The sequence below is a fragment of the Lycorma delicatula genome, chromosome 1, assembly GCF_047948215.1.
Source record: "Lycorma delicatula isolate Av1 chromosome 1, ASM4794821v1, whole genome shotgun sequence".
NCBI classification, from domain to species: domain Eukaryota; kingdom Metazoa; phylum Arthropoda; class Insecta; order Hemiptera; family Fulgoridae; genus Lycorma; species Lycorma delicatula.
The window spans coordinates 88,986,536-89,004,150 of NC_134455.1; the positions used below are offsets into that span (position 1 = coordinate 88,986,536).

The 17,615-nt window shown below is 30.0% G+C and overlaps 1 protein-coding gene across 1 annotated transcript in view; it reads left to right on the plus strand.

Moving 5' to 3' along the window:
• The window catches only part of Dhc98D (Dynein heavy chain at 89D), a 392,049-nt gene that overhangs the window by 201,731 nt on the left and 172,703 nt on the right, over nt 1–17,615 (plus strand). The window contains exons 36-40 of the mRNA XM_075354119.1: nt 4,205–4,330; nt 6,678–6,931; nt 9,777–9,965; nt 11,381–11,553; nt 17,148–17,313. Coding sequence (XP_075210234.1) covers nt 4,205–4,330; nt 6,678–6,931; nt 9,777–9,965; nt 11,381–11,553; nt 17,148–17,313 — 908 coding nt within the window. The remainder of the gene's footprint in view (nt 1–4,204; nt 4,331–6,677; nt 6,932–9,776; nt 9,966–11,380; nt 11,554–17,147; nt 17,314–17,615) is intronic.

Sequence of the window (17,615 nt, forward strand, 5' to 3'; positions counted from 1 at the left end):
TAACTAATGATTTAAAAGAAGCAGATGACCATATTAAAATTTTTTTGAGAATTACTAAAAGTTTAATAATGGAATTTCATAATATTTTTAATTTAATAAATAATTTAATATATCATAATAATAGATGTGCCCTTATGAACCAAGTGCACCTATATTAACTGGGTTACCGAAGTTACACAAACAGGGTATACTTATGTGAACTTGAATTAATTTTAAAACCACTCCTTACATTGTATCTAAAATAATAGATAAAATTCTCAGAAGTAAAATAAAGTTAAGAGTATAAGTATAATATAAAAAATGGATACGAGTTAGTAGATAAACTAAAATATTTAAATGTAAATGATAAAACTAGAATGGTTAGTTATGATATCTGTAATATGTGACCTAGTATACCATAGAAGTAACTATTAATATATTAAAGAAAAAATTAGTAAAAAATTATGAAGATCCCTTATTTATTGAAAATATCATTGTTATTATAAGGAATGTATGCAAACAGAATTATTTTAGTTATGATAACAAATATTACACTAGGAAAATACACTACCGATGGATTTTCCTTTGTCATCCATATTGTCTGAGGTTTATTAACAGGAGTTTGAAGATAAAATAGTTTATGGGATTACACATAGACATAGTATTTCAATGTGGACTAGATATGTTGATGATGCCGGCTTCCGTGGTGCGAGTGGTAGTGTCTCGGCCTTTCACCTGGAGGTCCTGGGTTTGAATCCCGGTCAGGCATGGCATTTTTCACACACGCTACAAAGCAGTCATCTCATCCTCTGTGGAAGAAAAGCTTAACTGCGGACCTGGAGGTTAAACAAAAAAAAAGAAAGATGTTGATGATATTTTTGTAGTCTTTTCAGTGATAAATGACGAACATTTAATAATCTTGAATAAGTTAAACTCATACTGAAATGATTTGAAATTGATAACAATAGAAAAATAAATTATTTAGATGTTAGTATTGAGTTTGGTAAAAATAATCAATGTATAACTTCAGTATATAGGAAACCCACATCTAACATAACCACTACATAGAGCTTCAAATCACTCATGGTCACATAAGATTAGTATTTATACAAATATGGTAAATAGAGCAATTAATTATACAAAACATAACATAAATAAAAATGGGTTAAACAAAGAATTAAATATTATAAAATAGATTACTGTATATAATGATTATAATAGTAGATTGGTAGATAATAAACAAATGGTAAAAATTAAAAATAACAAATTTAATACCAATAAATAATACATGAAAAATTGACAATGTATATTTAAAATATGTATATACTGATAAAATAGTCAAACTCATTACAAATGTTTATGGTAATAATAAGTTTAAACCTGCACATCAGACAAATAACCACATAAAAATACTCCTAATAAGTAATAAATGTAATAATACTTCTGATATATACAATTTGAATGGAATTTATAAAATTGAATGTAATGATTGTAACCATATTTGTATTGGTAAGACCACTAGATCTTTTAAAACCAGATTCATGGAACATTTTAGAAGTTATAAAAAAGGTAAACTGGGTTTTTTGAATGTATCTGATCATATGATTAAAAATAAGCACACAATATCAGATATTCAGACAAACTTTAAAATATTAGAAATTAAAAAATGTAATATGGGTAATATTAAGGGTAATATAGGGTAATATTAGGGTAATATTAAAGGTAATATTGGGTAATATGAGTAATATTAAGAGTTTTGACATTTTAGGAAGGTGTTTTAATTTTTGTATAAGTGTTTAAAGTATGATAAAATAAATTTAAATTTAATTTAAAAGTTTTAGTAAAATTTAATTAATTTTAAAAAAATTAACAAAATATAAATGAATAAGTGATATGATATTATGTTGCGAGTTTATATTGTTTTTTTAAAATATATATATATATATATATATATACAAAGTATAATGCAGCTGATGATGCGAATAAAGTTCACAAAAGCGCTTCTGCTTATAATAAAATAAGGTAAGTCATCCTATTTCAATTATTCTGTACTTGGGTTGATCTATTAAATATAAATTAATTTGTAATGGTAAAGAATTGATTTAAAAAGTATGTATATGTAAATATATTTATTCATGTAATACCAGATTACAGAGTAACAGTATACTGACAGGATATCAACAGTACGCTGTAGAGATGCCAAGGCATCTGTTCACAGTCTAGCGTGTATGTGTAAATGTATAATCTTGAATAGACTCAGCCCAACCACTCCTGAGACATGTGGTTAATTGAAACCCAACCACCAAAGAACACCAGTATCCCACAGTCTAGCATTCAAATCCATTTAAAAGCAACAGCTTTTATAAGAGCTCAAACCTTATATATATATTTATTTTACCTTAGTGTTTTTCCACTATCAGCAATTATGTCAGAAATATATTTATAGGATTTTGAGACTAAATTAGTACATGGTATCACACATCGTGGTAGTTAGAACATGGTATCATACACATAAAGTTTTAATATGGACATGGTATGTTGTTGATATTCTCATTATATATAATCCTGTAATAAACAATGAACACCTAATAATACTAAAAAATTTGAATTCTTATAATGGAAAATTTTAAATTCATATTTGAAATAGACAATAGATAATTAATTTATTTAATTTCAATATAAAAGTAAACAAGGACGACCAAATTGAAATAAACCTACTTCTAATAATATTACAATTCATAAAAAATCATATTACACTTGTCTCATCAAATTGACACTTATACAAATATGATTAATAGAGCAGTCAGATATACATACATTATAAAGAAAAGTTAAATGATTAAATAAACATCATAAAATATATAGCAGTTGAAAATGGTTATGATAATACTTTAATTAATAATATTTATAAAACAACACCTTACAAAAAATACATAAAAAGATACAAAAGAGTGAAAAAATATACATAAAGTATTTATACTTTATGTATATTTTTTTTTTTAGTATTTATATACAAGTATACAAAAGTATAAATACAAGTTTTTATATATGTATTTATACTTATTTTTATATACTGATAATATCATAGAAAATTACTAAAACTTAAGTATTTAAACCAGCATACAAACCTAATAACAGCATAATAAAATATTAAAAAAAAAAAATAATAAAATAAATAATCTGTGTTGAATTTATAAAATTAAATCTAATGACTGTGATGGTATTTATATAGGAAAAACAAGTAAAGATGTCATAAAATTAAATATATTAGAAAAATATTACTTTTATAAATGCAAGTAAAATTTCAATTTGATAAACAATCAGAGAGTGTTTGTGGAAGATGGTTGTATAAAAACTGCAACAGATAGCAGCACTTGTGTAAATTAATATGCAATTTTAGTATTTTTATTTTTACATTTTTATTATGCAATAATGGAATTATTTCAGTCGCTGAGGATCCCATGAAAGTAGTTAATGAAAAATTAAGGTACGTAAGATATGTCTTACCATATTAATTTCCAATAACCAGTTTTCACAGTATCCTGCATGTTCAGTTGGTATTAAATTTTATATCTACATTAAAACATATTCTTCAATATTTTGTCACTTTATTTTAAATTTTGAATAATATTATGAACATACATGTAAATTTTGCTGTCCAGTGCTGGAATTATTCAAAATTTCAAAATATAAAACATAAAATAATTTTGAATAAAATTACAAATCATTAAAGAATTTAATACCAACTGAAGATGCAGGATACCACGAAAACATATTGGAAATTAATAAGGTAAGTTTAATTCTCTAATTACTATGTTTTTGGTGGTTTGTATTTAATTAAATTTTATTAGCATACTGTTCAAAATGTTACTGAATTATTTAATTATTTAACATATATATTTATGTTATATAGATATACTATACTAGTCTGTTAGTACATAAATATTAAGAATTGTATAGTTGCTGGCCTCTGTGGTGTGAGTGGTAAGCACCTTTCATCCAGTGGTCCAGTGGTCTTGACCTTTCATTATGAGCTCCTGGGTTCGAATCCTGCTCAGGAATGGCATTTTCACATGCTACAAAATTGTCATTACTCTGAAGCAATACCTATCAGTTGGCCCAGAGGCTAAAAAAATTATTGTATAAAAACTTATAAATATATCTAATATAGTAAACTTAATCTTTGTTTTATTTAGTTCTATGTTGATGGTTGTAATTTAATTAGGTCAGTTCGATTATGGATATGAGTATATGGGATTAAATGGGAGGCTGGTTATTACTCCATTAACAGACAGAATTTATTTAACTATAACCCAAGCACTGTCTATGCAGCTTGGTGGAGCCCCAGCAGGTATGGCAATATTGTATTATTAAAAATGGATGTCTGTGATTGATTTTCTTATGAAATGTTAATTAAATAACAGTTTTATGTTAATTAGTTAATAAATGGTGTCATTTTAAACTGTTTATTCAAAATTTACTGAAAAGACTATAAAAGATATACAATACTAAAAAAAATTTTTAATTGAAAATGTGGTATAAAATATATATATATTTTTTTTTTTTCATAACTCTTAATGTTCTTACTTGTTTAACCATCAACTTTCTAGTCACATTTAATTTAGTAAAATACAATCTTCAGTGGATAACAGAAGATCTATTTTTTATAATAAAAACATGCCTACAAAAATGGTTAAAATTTTTAAAACAAAGAACTTTTTTATTGAAATTGTTTAAGAGTTATTTATTTTCCAATCTTGATCCCTTTAAAAAGGATTTTATTTGAGGAAATAATATTGTTTTAAATTACAGGTTATGTTTATGTCAACTTTCAATAATTTCGTTCTAGAACATTATCTGTTCGCCAAGATGACAGCCTGTCATTTGTTTTAATCTCCATGTGCTTGCCATTTTTTGTGCATTTCAGAAATTTGAATTTTATTTACTAATTGTGTAGAAACAAGGCACTAATAATAAATCTAGAGCTTACCAGGTGTGTAAATATGAAACCAGAATTTGCCCGTAGATGGCCCTAGCTGTCATTGTAGTTCCCATCAAACCACATCATAGGTGCCATTTTCTTTCTTTGACAGCTGATAAAGATTTTCAACTCATAGCATTGAACATGGCGAGTTTTGACCCTGCAATCTATGATTTGCGGACAGATTTGATTTTCTGTTATATAAAGAAAACTGCTGCAGAATCACATCGAATGCTTGTTGAAGCTTACAGTGAGCATGCTCTTGGTAAATCACAGTGCTTTGTGTGGTGTAAAAAAAAAATTCAGAAGTAGCGATATTGGCATGAGAAACGAAGAACGTGGAAGACCACTGAAAAAGTTTGAAGACAGCAAATTCCAAGCATTGTTGGACAAGGATGACACTCAAACGTAACAACTTGTGGAACAATTAAATGTAACAAGAACCCGTTTCCATATGTTTGAAAACCATGGGAAAGACTCAGAAGATGGGAAAATGAGTTCCACATGAATTGAATGAAAGACAACAAGAAAACTGAAAAACCACTTTTGAAATACTGCTTGCCAGGTACAAAAGAAAGCTTATTTCTCCATCAAGTTGTGGCAGGTGATGAAAAATTGGATATATTTTGAGAATTCTAAGCATAAAAGACCATGGGTAACTCTAGGCGAACCATCGACATCGATTTCAAGCCAAATTGCTATGGAAAGAAGACAATGCTCTGGGCTTGGTGGGATCAGAAGGGTGTGATTTATTATGAGCTGCTAAAACCTGGCAAAATCGTTAATACTGAACGCTACTGACAACAAATGATCAATTTGAATCAAGCAGTGCGTGAAAAACGACCAGAATATCAAAAAAGGCAACACAAAATGATTTTGCTTCATGGTAATGCACTATCACTCATAGAAAAACCAGTCAAGGAAATGATTGAGGCATTCAGTTGGGAAATACTTTTGCATGTGGCTTACTCACCAGACTTCACTCTGTCAATACATTTCACTTCTTATGAAACGTACAAAAATGGCTCAATGACTGGTTTGCCTCAAAAGAGCAACAATTTTTTTGGTGTGGCATTCTTCATAAATTGTCTGAGAGATGGGGAAAATGTGTAGCTAGTGATAGACAATATTTCATATAAAATATTTATCATTTTCATATAGTAAACGTGTATTTTCTATACAAAAATTCCGGTTTTATATTTACACTTGTACATTGCCCTGTTTAATTCTGTGTATCGTTACCATTTGAATAATTTTTTTTCAAATTTAAAATGTTTTATATTAATGCTTAGATTTATTAAAAAACAAAGAAAGAAAAAACATTTTATAAGTTTCTATTTATGAAATGAAAATGCTTTTATAAAAATAAAAGAATTAATCTAAAAATACTATTTTTTAATGATATTCTTTTTTAATAGTAAGTAGTTTTTTTAGCATGGAATTACTGTTAACAGAGTGTATATTTTATGGTTAGACATGTTGGCTCAAACTAACATATCTATCCATTCAGTTGACATAAAAAAGTAGCAGTACCCAATTCAGTTAAATATAAATTGCAGGTGGTATTTCTCAATGTTTTGATGTGGAGTAGAGAGAAGTTAAAAGCTGGAATTTTGTTTTATGTAATTAATAAGCATATTCAAATATAGAAAAATTATTTTTAAAAATTAATACCAATTAATTACTAAATACTTGTTTAATATGTTTATATTTACAGGTCCAGCTGGAACTGGAAAAACTGAAACTACAAAAGATCTTGCTAAAGCTCTTGGATTACTTTGTATTGTCACCAACTGTGGTGAAGGAATGGATTACTTGGCATTTGGAAAGATTCTTAATGGTTTATGTCAATGTGGAGCTTGGGGGTGTTTTGATGAGTTCAATAGGATTGATATATCTGTACTATCTGTTATATCCACTCAGCTGCAAACCATTAGAACTGCTTTGCTTACAAAAGCAAAACGTTTTGTGGTAGTTATTTTAAATAAAATATTTATAATCATAAATAGTGTTGATCCAACTCAGTTGGATCCAGCGAATGAAGTTTAGGGTCTTATTATTATTGTAAAACACCTTACAGTTTTTCTATACATTTATCCTAGAAGCATCTTTGGTGGAGTGGTACTGATACTGTTGGCTTTTATCCAGAAGGCCATGGGTTCAAATCCTGGTCAGGTTTGGTATACTTCAAAATTCATTTCTCTTCCTTATGTAAAAAAAAAGAAAAATAACCTAATTGGGCATTATTCTTATTACATAAATAAACAGCAATATTTTGTTTTAAATAGAACACAAAATATTTCCCAAATTTATCTTTAAAAAGTATAATTGTTCTTTTTACTTTATATTTTACATTTCATTCACAACTTTTATTCAGAGCTATAAAGTAATTTTTATGAAAACATTTATGTTTTGTAAATATGTTTTCTTTTAATCTGCATAATTTAAAGAATTATTGAATATATAAGGCAGAGCTGTTTGAAGAAAAAATTGCTTGATCTTTTTACATGAAATAATTATTCAATTTTTTATAAAAATGTAATAAACTTTGGCTAAATGATTTAATTAAATTATAATCAGTTATATTCACCTACGTGAACTTTCTATATGGCACCTACTTACTTTTAACTCACTTTGGAACTCTGCTTGAAAATTACTCACTGGAAGTTGTCATCACATCAAGAAAAAATTACTTCCACAGAATGATGACCATCGTGAGTGATTTTCTAAAGTTGGAGTAGAGTTCCAAAATGCATTAAAAGTAAATAGATACCATACAGAATGTTTACATAGGTAGATGTAATTTTTTAAATTAATTATCAATTGCGCTTGAATGCAATTAAGATGAATTTTTATTGATTCTATTATAGTAAAGAAAAATATCCATTGAACATTGATCTAAAAGTTATTCATTTTTCATGTTTGTTTATCTTCTATTGTTTCATTTATTGGTTAGGGCATCTACATTTATGATCAGATATATTTTACTCATATATTTGAGGGTGAGGGTCAGTGTTCTTTGTCGAGTTGAGATCTTTGATTGATTAATCATGTCTGTCTTTAGTGCAAATCCCATTACAAATTGTGGGCAATTCTTCATAAGTCATTTGCCAGGTGGTCCTTTGTAAATTTGATGTTCTCCTGATTTGAAGGACTTTTAATCTGTGTCTAATTTTCGGAGGTTGATGACTGAAACCTTTTGTCGATACAAAATGTCACTAAGAGTCTTTAGTTTTACCAGCTTCAACAAAAAATGTTATATTTAATGTGGTGAAGGAAAGATTAGTTTGTTTGTTAAATTTAAATCTCTTCTGGGGCTTGTAATTTTTGTTTGTTGTTGTTTAGTGCGTTTAAATTGAGGGTTTCCAAACACTCTGGTATGTTGTTAAGTAAAAATCCACCGTATCCAAGTACTGTCTTTTCTGGACTGTGATCTTGTTCGGTCCAACCAGTGGATTCTTAAAACACCTTTCCATGTTTGACTGCTGAATTATCAACCAAGTATTTAGACGAGTCCAGTAAGAGTTTACAGTTTTGGATATGATCCAGAAAGGTGATTGTGAAGGATGAAGAGTGATGTGTGAGGTTGTGACTGGCCTGATTTGGTTTAGTTCACTCATTAGAATCTCGAGTTTCTAAATGGTTATCCAGATGCATCAAGTATAGGCTCGATCTGAATTTTGTATTTAGATGTTTAGTTTGGGATTTTAAACTTTAAAAGTTTAAAATCCAGATCTGAATCATCGCATCATGTTTTCTTTACATATTACTGCATACAAAAGTAAGTTTTTGTGTACAATTTTTTTCTTAATTGAATGCCCATGGTTTTTCATAATTGCTAAACTAAAAATTGACAATTTTTCTTTTATTAACAGGTGTACAGAAATAGGTATCCATTTTACAATAAAAATTTCCTAATAAAACATATTTTCTTGCACATATCTTTGGTAATTTTCCTGAACACTTTTACATTTAATCACTAGTTAAAACTTAAAACTTGTACCTTGCTTTTGTATATCCTCATCACCTGTTGCTATCCCCTTCAGAAATGTGTCAATTGCTTTCTGCAGCTCTTCAAAATAAATTCTGCAGTCTCATTAGAATGTGAGTATGCCTAGGGGACAAATCCAACCTAACCAGTTAAAAAGTTCTTATTGAAAACATTCAGATAATTATTCTATTTGGCTAGCAGTACAGTCAAAACCATTTTAAAAAAGGATCAAATTGGCAGGTAATAGGACTCTCCTGTGATTCTGAATTTACTACTGCAATATGTATTTCACAACAAATATCAGGGTGTAAGAAATTCATTTCCTTCCTTTTATCAATCTAGAAATGATAACGCAACACCTGCCTTTGTTTTGTGGATAAATAAGCTTGCATTAAATCCACTTCACCAAAAAATACTGGTTATGTGAAATTAATGGTAATAATTCTATAGATGACTGTAGGAGAATCATTTTCTGTTAAAATGTGATTCACCAAACCAATAAATCATTATGAACACACAATGATTCATCCTTAACATGACCGTAAATTTCATTAGTCTATTGATGAACTTCCCTGCATTTTCTTTATATTAAAAAATAATAGATCTTATTTCACATACCACAAAATATTATTATTAATTTTAAAAAGGCACAAAAACAATAAAAAAAACTTAAAATCCAAAATTTTGGATTGATTTTGATCATGATCAAAATCCAATTGATTTTGATCATTGCCCTGTGGTATGATGTGCCAATAAATTCATTCTGTATAAATCTCATATTTCTTTATTTTATTTTGCATTAATTTTTTCCTTTGTTTTCAACAGTTTGAAGGAGTAGAAATAAGTATTGATAATAAAGTTGGTGTATTTGTTACTATGAATCCTGGTTATGCTGGAAGAACAGAATTACCAGAATCTGTGAAAGCTCTTTTTCGCCCAGTTGTGTGTATTGTACCGGATATGGAAATGATTTGCCTTATCATGTTATTTTCTGAAGGATTTTTAGAAGCAAAGGTTTGATTTTATTTAATTTAATTAAGCAATAATATTTTAAGCATTTTTATTGCAGAAGTGATTATGTTTAATATTGGTAAATTAATTAGAATGGTTTGCAATTAAAAAATTATTATTCATCAAAAAATTAGATTTAAGGAAAAAATGTACCTCTTAAATTAACCTACTATTAAACGAAAAATTTTTTTTAATTGCTAAGTTTAATGAATAACTAATATTAATTTTGTAAAACTGTATTAGCTAGCCTTTATCTATTAACAGTTGTGAAACGTGACAGCTGTCTTATGCCAGCTGTAGAAAGCAGCCTTTGTTGTACCTTTGCTTGTTATTTTCTATATAGGAGAATATTTATTTTCTATTTATTCTTTGATGAACATTGTTTCACAGACTTGTGCTGAATAAAACTTATTCAACAAAATTCCTGGAATAATAAAATAATATTCCTGGAGTCCCTAGTTGTGATTGAATCATGCATGTTAATACATTTAATTGATGAGATGACACAAAAACAAAATTTTCATTTTTTTTTTAATGCTAATTATAATCTAAGTAAATCAATAATTAGTTCAAACCGAAAAATTTCTCTTAAACCATCCTTTCTTTTATAGGACTTATACGCTGTTTAAGACAAAAGACAGTAAAGAAATTATAACTGGACTCTCCTCAAACTGGTGTTTGTCATGATTAATATGAACAAACCATGAAAGATTATATTATTGATAGGTTATTAATTATAACTTTTCCCTTATGAGTAGGATATTTGTTGTATGTATAATTAACCTTTGCCTTCAAAAAGTAGTAATTTAATTGTTTTCTTTATAGTACATGTTAAATATTTTTCTTATGACATTGATGAATGTAAACATCTGAAGTACAAGTCTCAGTGGTATGAGTTTCTTTTACTGAACGTAATGATGTTAATCGTACAGCCATTCGCCATTCCCTGTGAATAAATGTGTTATGTATAGGGAAAGTAGGATTTCAATTTTAACCTACCGGATTGGTATAGTGGTTAACTCGTCATCGCAAATCAGCTTATTTTGAAGTCAAGAATTCTAGGGTTCAAATCCTAATTAAGGCAGTTACTTATGAATTTAAATGCTAGATCGTGGATGCTGGTGTTCTTTGGTGGTTGGGTTTCAATTATCATGCATCTCAGCAATGGTCAACCAGAGACTGTACAAGACTACACTTCATTTACACTCATACATATCATCCTCATTCATCCTCTGAAGTAATACCTGAATGGTAATTCCCGGAGGCTAAACAGGAAAAAAGAAAAGCTCTCCAGTCAAGAGGGTTACAAAGTATAAAATAAAATTCTGATAAGTGTTTATTTAAAGTATCTAATTTTAACTTTGTTTGGTATTAATAATTGTTAATTTATTTTTAAATAGTTGCCTTTTTTGTTATAGATTCTAGCAAAAAAGATGGTAACACTTTATAGGTTATGTACTGAACAGTTATCTAAACAGTATCATTATGATTTTGGTTTACGTGCACTGAAATCTGTTTTAGTAATGGCTGGAGAATTGAAACGTAATGCTCCTGATCTTGAAGAAGTTGTTGTCCTTATGAGAGCACTCAGGTAATTTTTTATAAATTTGGTATGGATTTGCTAACATTTTTTATGTTCAGTCATTTTTACCAGTTATATTCCCCTTCCTTTAGATGAAATCTGTTCTATTATTATTATTATTATTATTATTATTATTATTAAAGGTGTTTTGTGTTCAAGACTCTTTGAAGTGTCTTTTTATTTTCACAAATCCTTTTTTAAACATGAACTCTACATGAGTGATAAGAAACTCAATTATGTATTGTATTGTAATTCAGTGTTATATTAAATTTAAATATCTCAATGTCAGTAAATGATATGTTTAAATGGAAATCGAATTCAATTTATCTTATTTTAACCCCATTTTTGAAAGGAAAAATTAAGAACTTTGTTTTGATGATATTTCAAAAATGTTGCTTCTCAGTCAGGAATTAGCTTGAAAATACAATTTGTAATCTTCTTTAAAATGGCTTCAAACATTTGCCTAATTCACTTCACAAAAACTACAAAATTTGTTAAAAAAGTAATGAGAATTTTTAATTTTGTCTGAAAGTATTTATTCAATTTTCAGTATTTATCCCATCTGCTTTAAAGTAGTAGTCCCCTTGTGATTTTATAAATTTGTCAAAGTAGCTTCCAGTTTGAAAAACAAAAGGTGTGAATAAAACGTATCATTTAAAATACAACAAATCTTTATAAAATATGTACCGTTGCTGAATACTGTCAGAACTATATCACATACAATCAGAAAACTACATTTTATTAGACACAAAGACTGAGAAGATCCAGATAACAATTAATTTTGACTAAACATAAGTGAATAAGCAGAACAAAAATATGTTTAACCAATCCAAATCCATTATTGAATCATTTGTGATTCAATAATATACACAGTGTGGTCCCATGAAGAGGTATACACTTCTGATTTAGTATCGGTCACCCATTCTCCCACTGATTCTATTAAAACATTGTAGACCCATAAGGAAGATCTAAAAATTGTCTGATAAAGTTTTAACCTTTTAGGATTTATAGAAACAAAACGGCGGCTTTCAGAAAAAACATCAATTTCAGATATACCACATTTTTTAGTCATTATAAAATTTTTTTTTTTGTCTTCAGTCATTTGACTGGTTTGATGCAGCTCTCCAAGATTCCCTATCTAGTGCTAGTCGTTTCATTTCAGTATACCCTCTACATCCTACATCCCCAACAATTTGTTTTACATACTCCAAACGTGGCCTGCCTACACAATTTTTCCCTTCTACCTGTCCTTCCAATATTAAAGCGACTATTACAGGATGCCTTAGTATGTGGCCTATAAGTCTGTCTCTTCTTTTAACTATATTTTTCCAAATGCTTCTTTCTTCATCTATTTGCCGCAATACCTCTTCATTTGTCACTTTATCCACCCATCTGATTTTTAACATTCTCCTATAGCACCACATTTCAAAAGCTTCTAATCTTTTCTTCTCAGATACTCCAATTGTCCAAGTTTCACTTCCATATAAAGCGACACTCCAAACATACACTTTCAAAAATCTTTTCCTGAGATTTAAATTAATTTTTGATGTAAACAAATTATATTTCTTACTGAAGGCTCGTTTAGCTTGTGCTATTCGGCATTTTATATCGCTCCTGCTTCGTCCATCTTTAGTAATTTTACTTCCCAAATAACAAAATTCTTCTACCTCCATAATCTTTTCTCCTCCTATTTTCACATTCAGCGGTCCATCTTTGTTATTTCTACTACATTTCATTACTTTTGTTTTGTTCTTGTTTATTTTCATGCGATAGTTCTTGCGTAGGACTTCATCTATGCCGTTCATTGTTTCTTCTAAATCCTTTTTACTCTCGGCTAGAATTACTATATCATCAGCAAATCGTAGCATCTTTATCTTTTCACCTTGTACTGTTACTCCGAATCTAAATTGTTCTTTAACATCATTAACTGCTAGTTCCATGTAAAGATTAAAAAGTAACGGAGATAGGGAACATCCTTGTCGGACTCCCTTTCTTATTAGGGCTTCTTTCTTATGTTCTTCAATTGTTATTGTTGCTGTTTGGTTCCTGTACATGTTAGCAATTGTTCTTCTATCTCTGTATTTGAACCCTAATTTTTTTAAAATGCTGAACATTTTATTCCAATCTACGTTATCGAAAGCCTTTTCTAGGTCTATAAACGCCAAGTATGTTGGTTTGTTTTTCTTTAATCTTCCTTCTATTATTAATCTGAGGCCTAAAATTGCTTCCCTTGTCCCTATACTTTTCCTGAAACCAAATTGGTCTTCTCCTAAGACTTCTTCCACTCTCCTCTCAATTCTTCTGTATAAAATTCTAGTTAAGATTTTTGATGCATGACTAGTTAAACTAATTGTTCTGTATTCTTCACATTTATCTGCCCCTGCTTTCTTTGGTATCATAACTATAACACTTTTTTTGAAGTCTGATGGAAATTCCCCTTTTTCATAAATATTACACACCAGTTTGTATAATCTATCAATCGCTTCCTCACCTGCACTGCGCAGTAATTCTACAGGTATTCCGTCTATTCCAGGAGCCTTTCTGCCATTTAAATCTTTTAATGCTCTCTTAAATTCAGATCTCAGTATTGTTTCTCCCATTTCATCCTCCTCAACTTCCTCTTCTTCCTCTATAACACCATTTTCTAATTCATTTCCTCCGTATAACTCTTCAATATATTCCACCCATCTATCGACTTTACCTTTCGTATTATATATTGGTGTACCATCTTTGTTTAACACATTATTAGATTTTAATTTATGTACCCCAAAATTTTCCTTAACTTTCCTGTATGCTCCGTCAATTTTACCAATGTTCATTTCTCTTTCCACTTCTGAACACTTTTCTTTAATCCACTCTTCTTTCGCCAGTTTGCATTTCCTATTTATAGCATTTCTTAATTGCCGATAGTTCCTTTTACTTTCTTCATCATTAGCATTCTTATATTTTCTACGTTCATCCATCAGCTGCAATATATCGTTTGAAACCCAAGGTTTTCTACCGGTTCTCTTTATTCCGCCTAAGTTTGCTTCTGCTGATTTAAGAATTTCCTTTTTAACATTCTCCCATTCTTCTTCTACATTTTCTACCATATCTTTTTTACTCAGACCTCTTGCGATGTCCTCCTCAAAAATCTTCTTTACCTCCTCTTCCTCAAGCTTCTCTAAATTCCACCGATTCATCTGACAACTTTTCTTCAGGTTTTTAAACCCCAATCTACGTTTCATTATCACCAAATTATGGTCGCTATCAATGTCTGCTCCAGGGTAAGTTTTGCAGTCAACGAGTTGATTTCTAAATCTTTGCTTAACCATGATATAATCTATCTGATACCTTCCAGTATCGCCTGGCTTTTTCCAAGTGTATATTCTTCTATTATGATTTTTAAATTGGGTGTTGGCAATTACTAAATTATACTTCGTGCAAAACTCTATAAGTCGGTCCCTTCTTTCATTCCTTTTGCCCAGCCCGTATTCACCCACTATATTTCCTTCCTTGCCTTTTCCAATGCTTGCATTCCAATCTCCAACTATTATTAAATTTTCATCTCCCTTTACGTGTTTAATTGCTTCATCAATCTCTTCATATACACACTCTACCTCATCATCATCATGGGCGCTTGTAGGCATATAAACGTTAACAATCGTTGTCGGTTTAGGTTTTGATTTTATCCTTATTACAATGATTCTATCGCTATGCGTTTTGAAATACTCCACTCTCCTCCCTATCTTCTTGTTCATCACGAAACCTACTCCTGCCTGCCCATTATTTGACGCTGAGTTAATTACTCTAAAATCACCTGACCAAAAGTCGCCTTCCTCTTCCCACCGAACCTCACTAATTCCTACTATATCCACATTCACCCTATCCATTTCCCTTTTTAAATTTTTTAGCCTACCAACCTTTTTTAAGCTTCTAACATTCCACGCTCCGACTCGTAGAATGTTATTTTTTAATTTTCTGGTGACCCCTTCCTTAGTAGTCCCCACCCGGAGATCCGAACGGGGGACTATTTTACCTCCGGAATATTTTACCAAGGAAGGCGCCTCCATTGTTGCTATGTGAAAATGCAGAGAGCCACATTTTCTTGGAAAAAAAGCAGCTGTAGTTTTCCATTGCTTTCAGCTGCGCAGTACTCAGAGGACTGAGTGATGTTGATACGGCCGTTTAAGTCATTGTGACTCACGCCCCTAACAACTACTGAAAGAGCTGCTGCCCTCTTTCAGGAATCATTCCTTAGTCTGGCTCTCAACAGATACCTCTCCGATATGGTTGCACCTTCGGTCCAGCTACTCTGTATCCCTGAGCACTCAAGCCCCCTCACCAACGGCAAGGTCTCATGATTCATAGAGGAGGCATTATAAAATAGTATAATTAAAAACAGATGATAATTAGAAGTAGCATAATTGAAAATAGTTAATTAGTCATGGTTGTGTCTAAATTATTAACTTCTGGTATTCAGTTTGAACAGCTGTTTAAAATTACGTTTATATTTAATAATTTTTACCAACTATTTTGTAATGAGTAAAAAATATGGTTTCTATGATTTTATTTGAATTCTGTCATTTTGTTTTTATACATCCTAGAAGGTTGAAATTTTCACAAAAAAAGGGTGGGTGGGTATGGTTGTGTGTATGTATATATTTATATATAAAATTTTTTAAGTTTTATATCCAGGTTTGTTAACCAGTTCACACTAATTGTCTGCAAATTATTCCTTCCATAATCAAATGGAGCACAAGTCTGCAACGAACAGTAATTTCAAAATTATGAGACAGCTTGTCTTCAAGAAGAAGATGATAAAACGTTTTACTATGGCTATCTGAAACCTGTTTTTACCTCTGTTTATTTTTTTATTAGTACAGGTGCCAACTTAGTTGTTGGCACCAAAAACAGGGGTTATCCATTTATGGATAACCCATTTCAAAAGAGGTTGAAATGGATAACCCATTTCAAAAGAGGTTGAAATGGATAACCTAACATATACAAGTTAGGTTACTCAGAGCACATAAATAAGTTCTTTCTGTTCTCCCATAGAAAAAATTTGGGAGTATTAATTTGATTGAAATCAATGTCAGAAACATAAATCAGTGTCTCATATCTTTCTGTAAGTACTACTTGGGCTACTTAATCCAATGGCTCCTTGATTTGAATACTAGATCATGGATACCAGTGTTCTTTGGTGGTTGGGTTTTGATTAACCACACATTTCAGAAATGGTCGACCTGAGACTGTACAAGACTACACTTCACTTAACTCGTACATGTCAAAACTCATTCCTCTGAAATAATATCTAACTGTGATTCCTAGAGGATAAACAGGAAAAAATCCAATGGCTCCACATTACCTGGAAGTCTCTCATTGCCTTTATTTTGTATTTCAAAATCTTAATAAACAGTGTTTGATCTTTTTCTATTTTTACTCTCCTAAACTACATATTTTCAACTGTACCTTGGTATTTAAGGATACTTGCACTGGCATTTATTTTTATTTACAATTATGTGATATTGCTTTAAGAATACAACTATTTCTACAATAATACTTTTAAAATTCATAAAATATATACTATTTGCTATATTTCTAATATTGTTTTTCTTCTTTAGGGATATTAACCTGCCAAAATTTGTTTTTGATGATGTACCACTGTTTCTTGGGTTAATAAAAGATTTATTTCCTGATGTAGATTGTCCTAGAGTACGATATCCTGATTTTAATGATGCTGTTGAAGCTACATTAATGGCAGAAGGTTATAGTTTACTTCCAGCCCAGGTAATTGTACATTTATTTTTGTAAGCCTTAAACCTGTATATGTTTGTGCATATGGATATACAAGGTCTGTAAATAAAGTAATGAAACTGGTTCAAAAAAACTTTTTATTTACAATCCAATTATACATGGACTCTATACCTTCGAAATAGTTCCCTTGGGAAGTCACACAACAGTTTTCCCACTCTTCATAGCAGTGTTGCAACTCAAAAACCAGAATATCCTTCAGATGGTCAGTTACATTTTTTTACGCTTTCTACTGTTCCAAACTGGTGTTCCTTGATGTGTTTTTCTAAAGTCAGGAA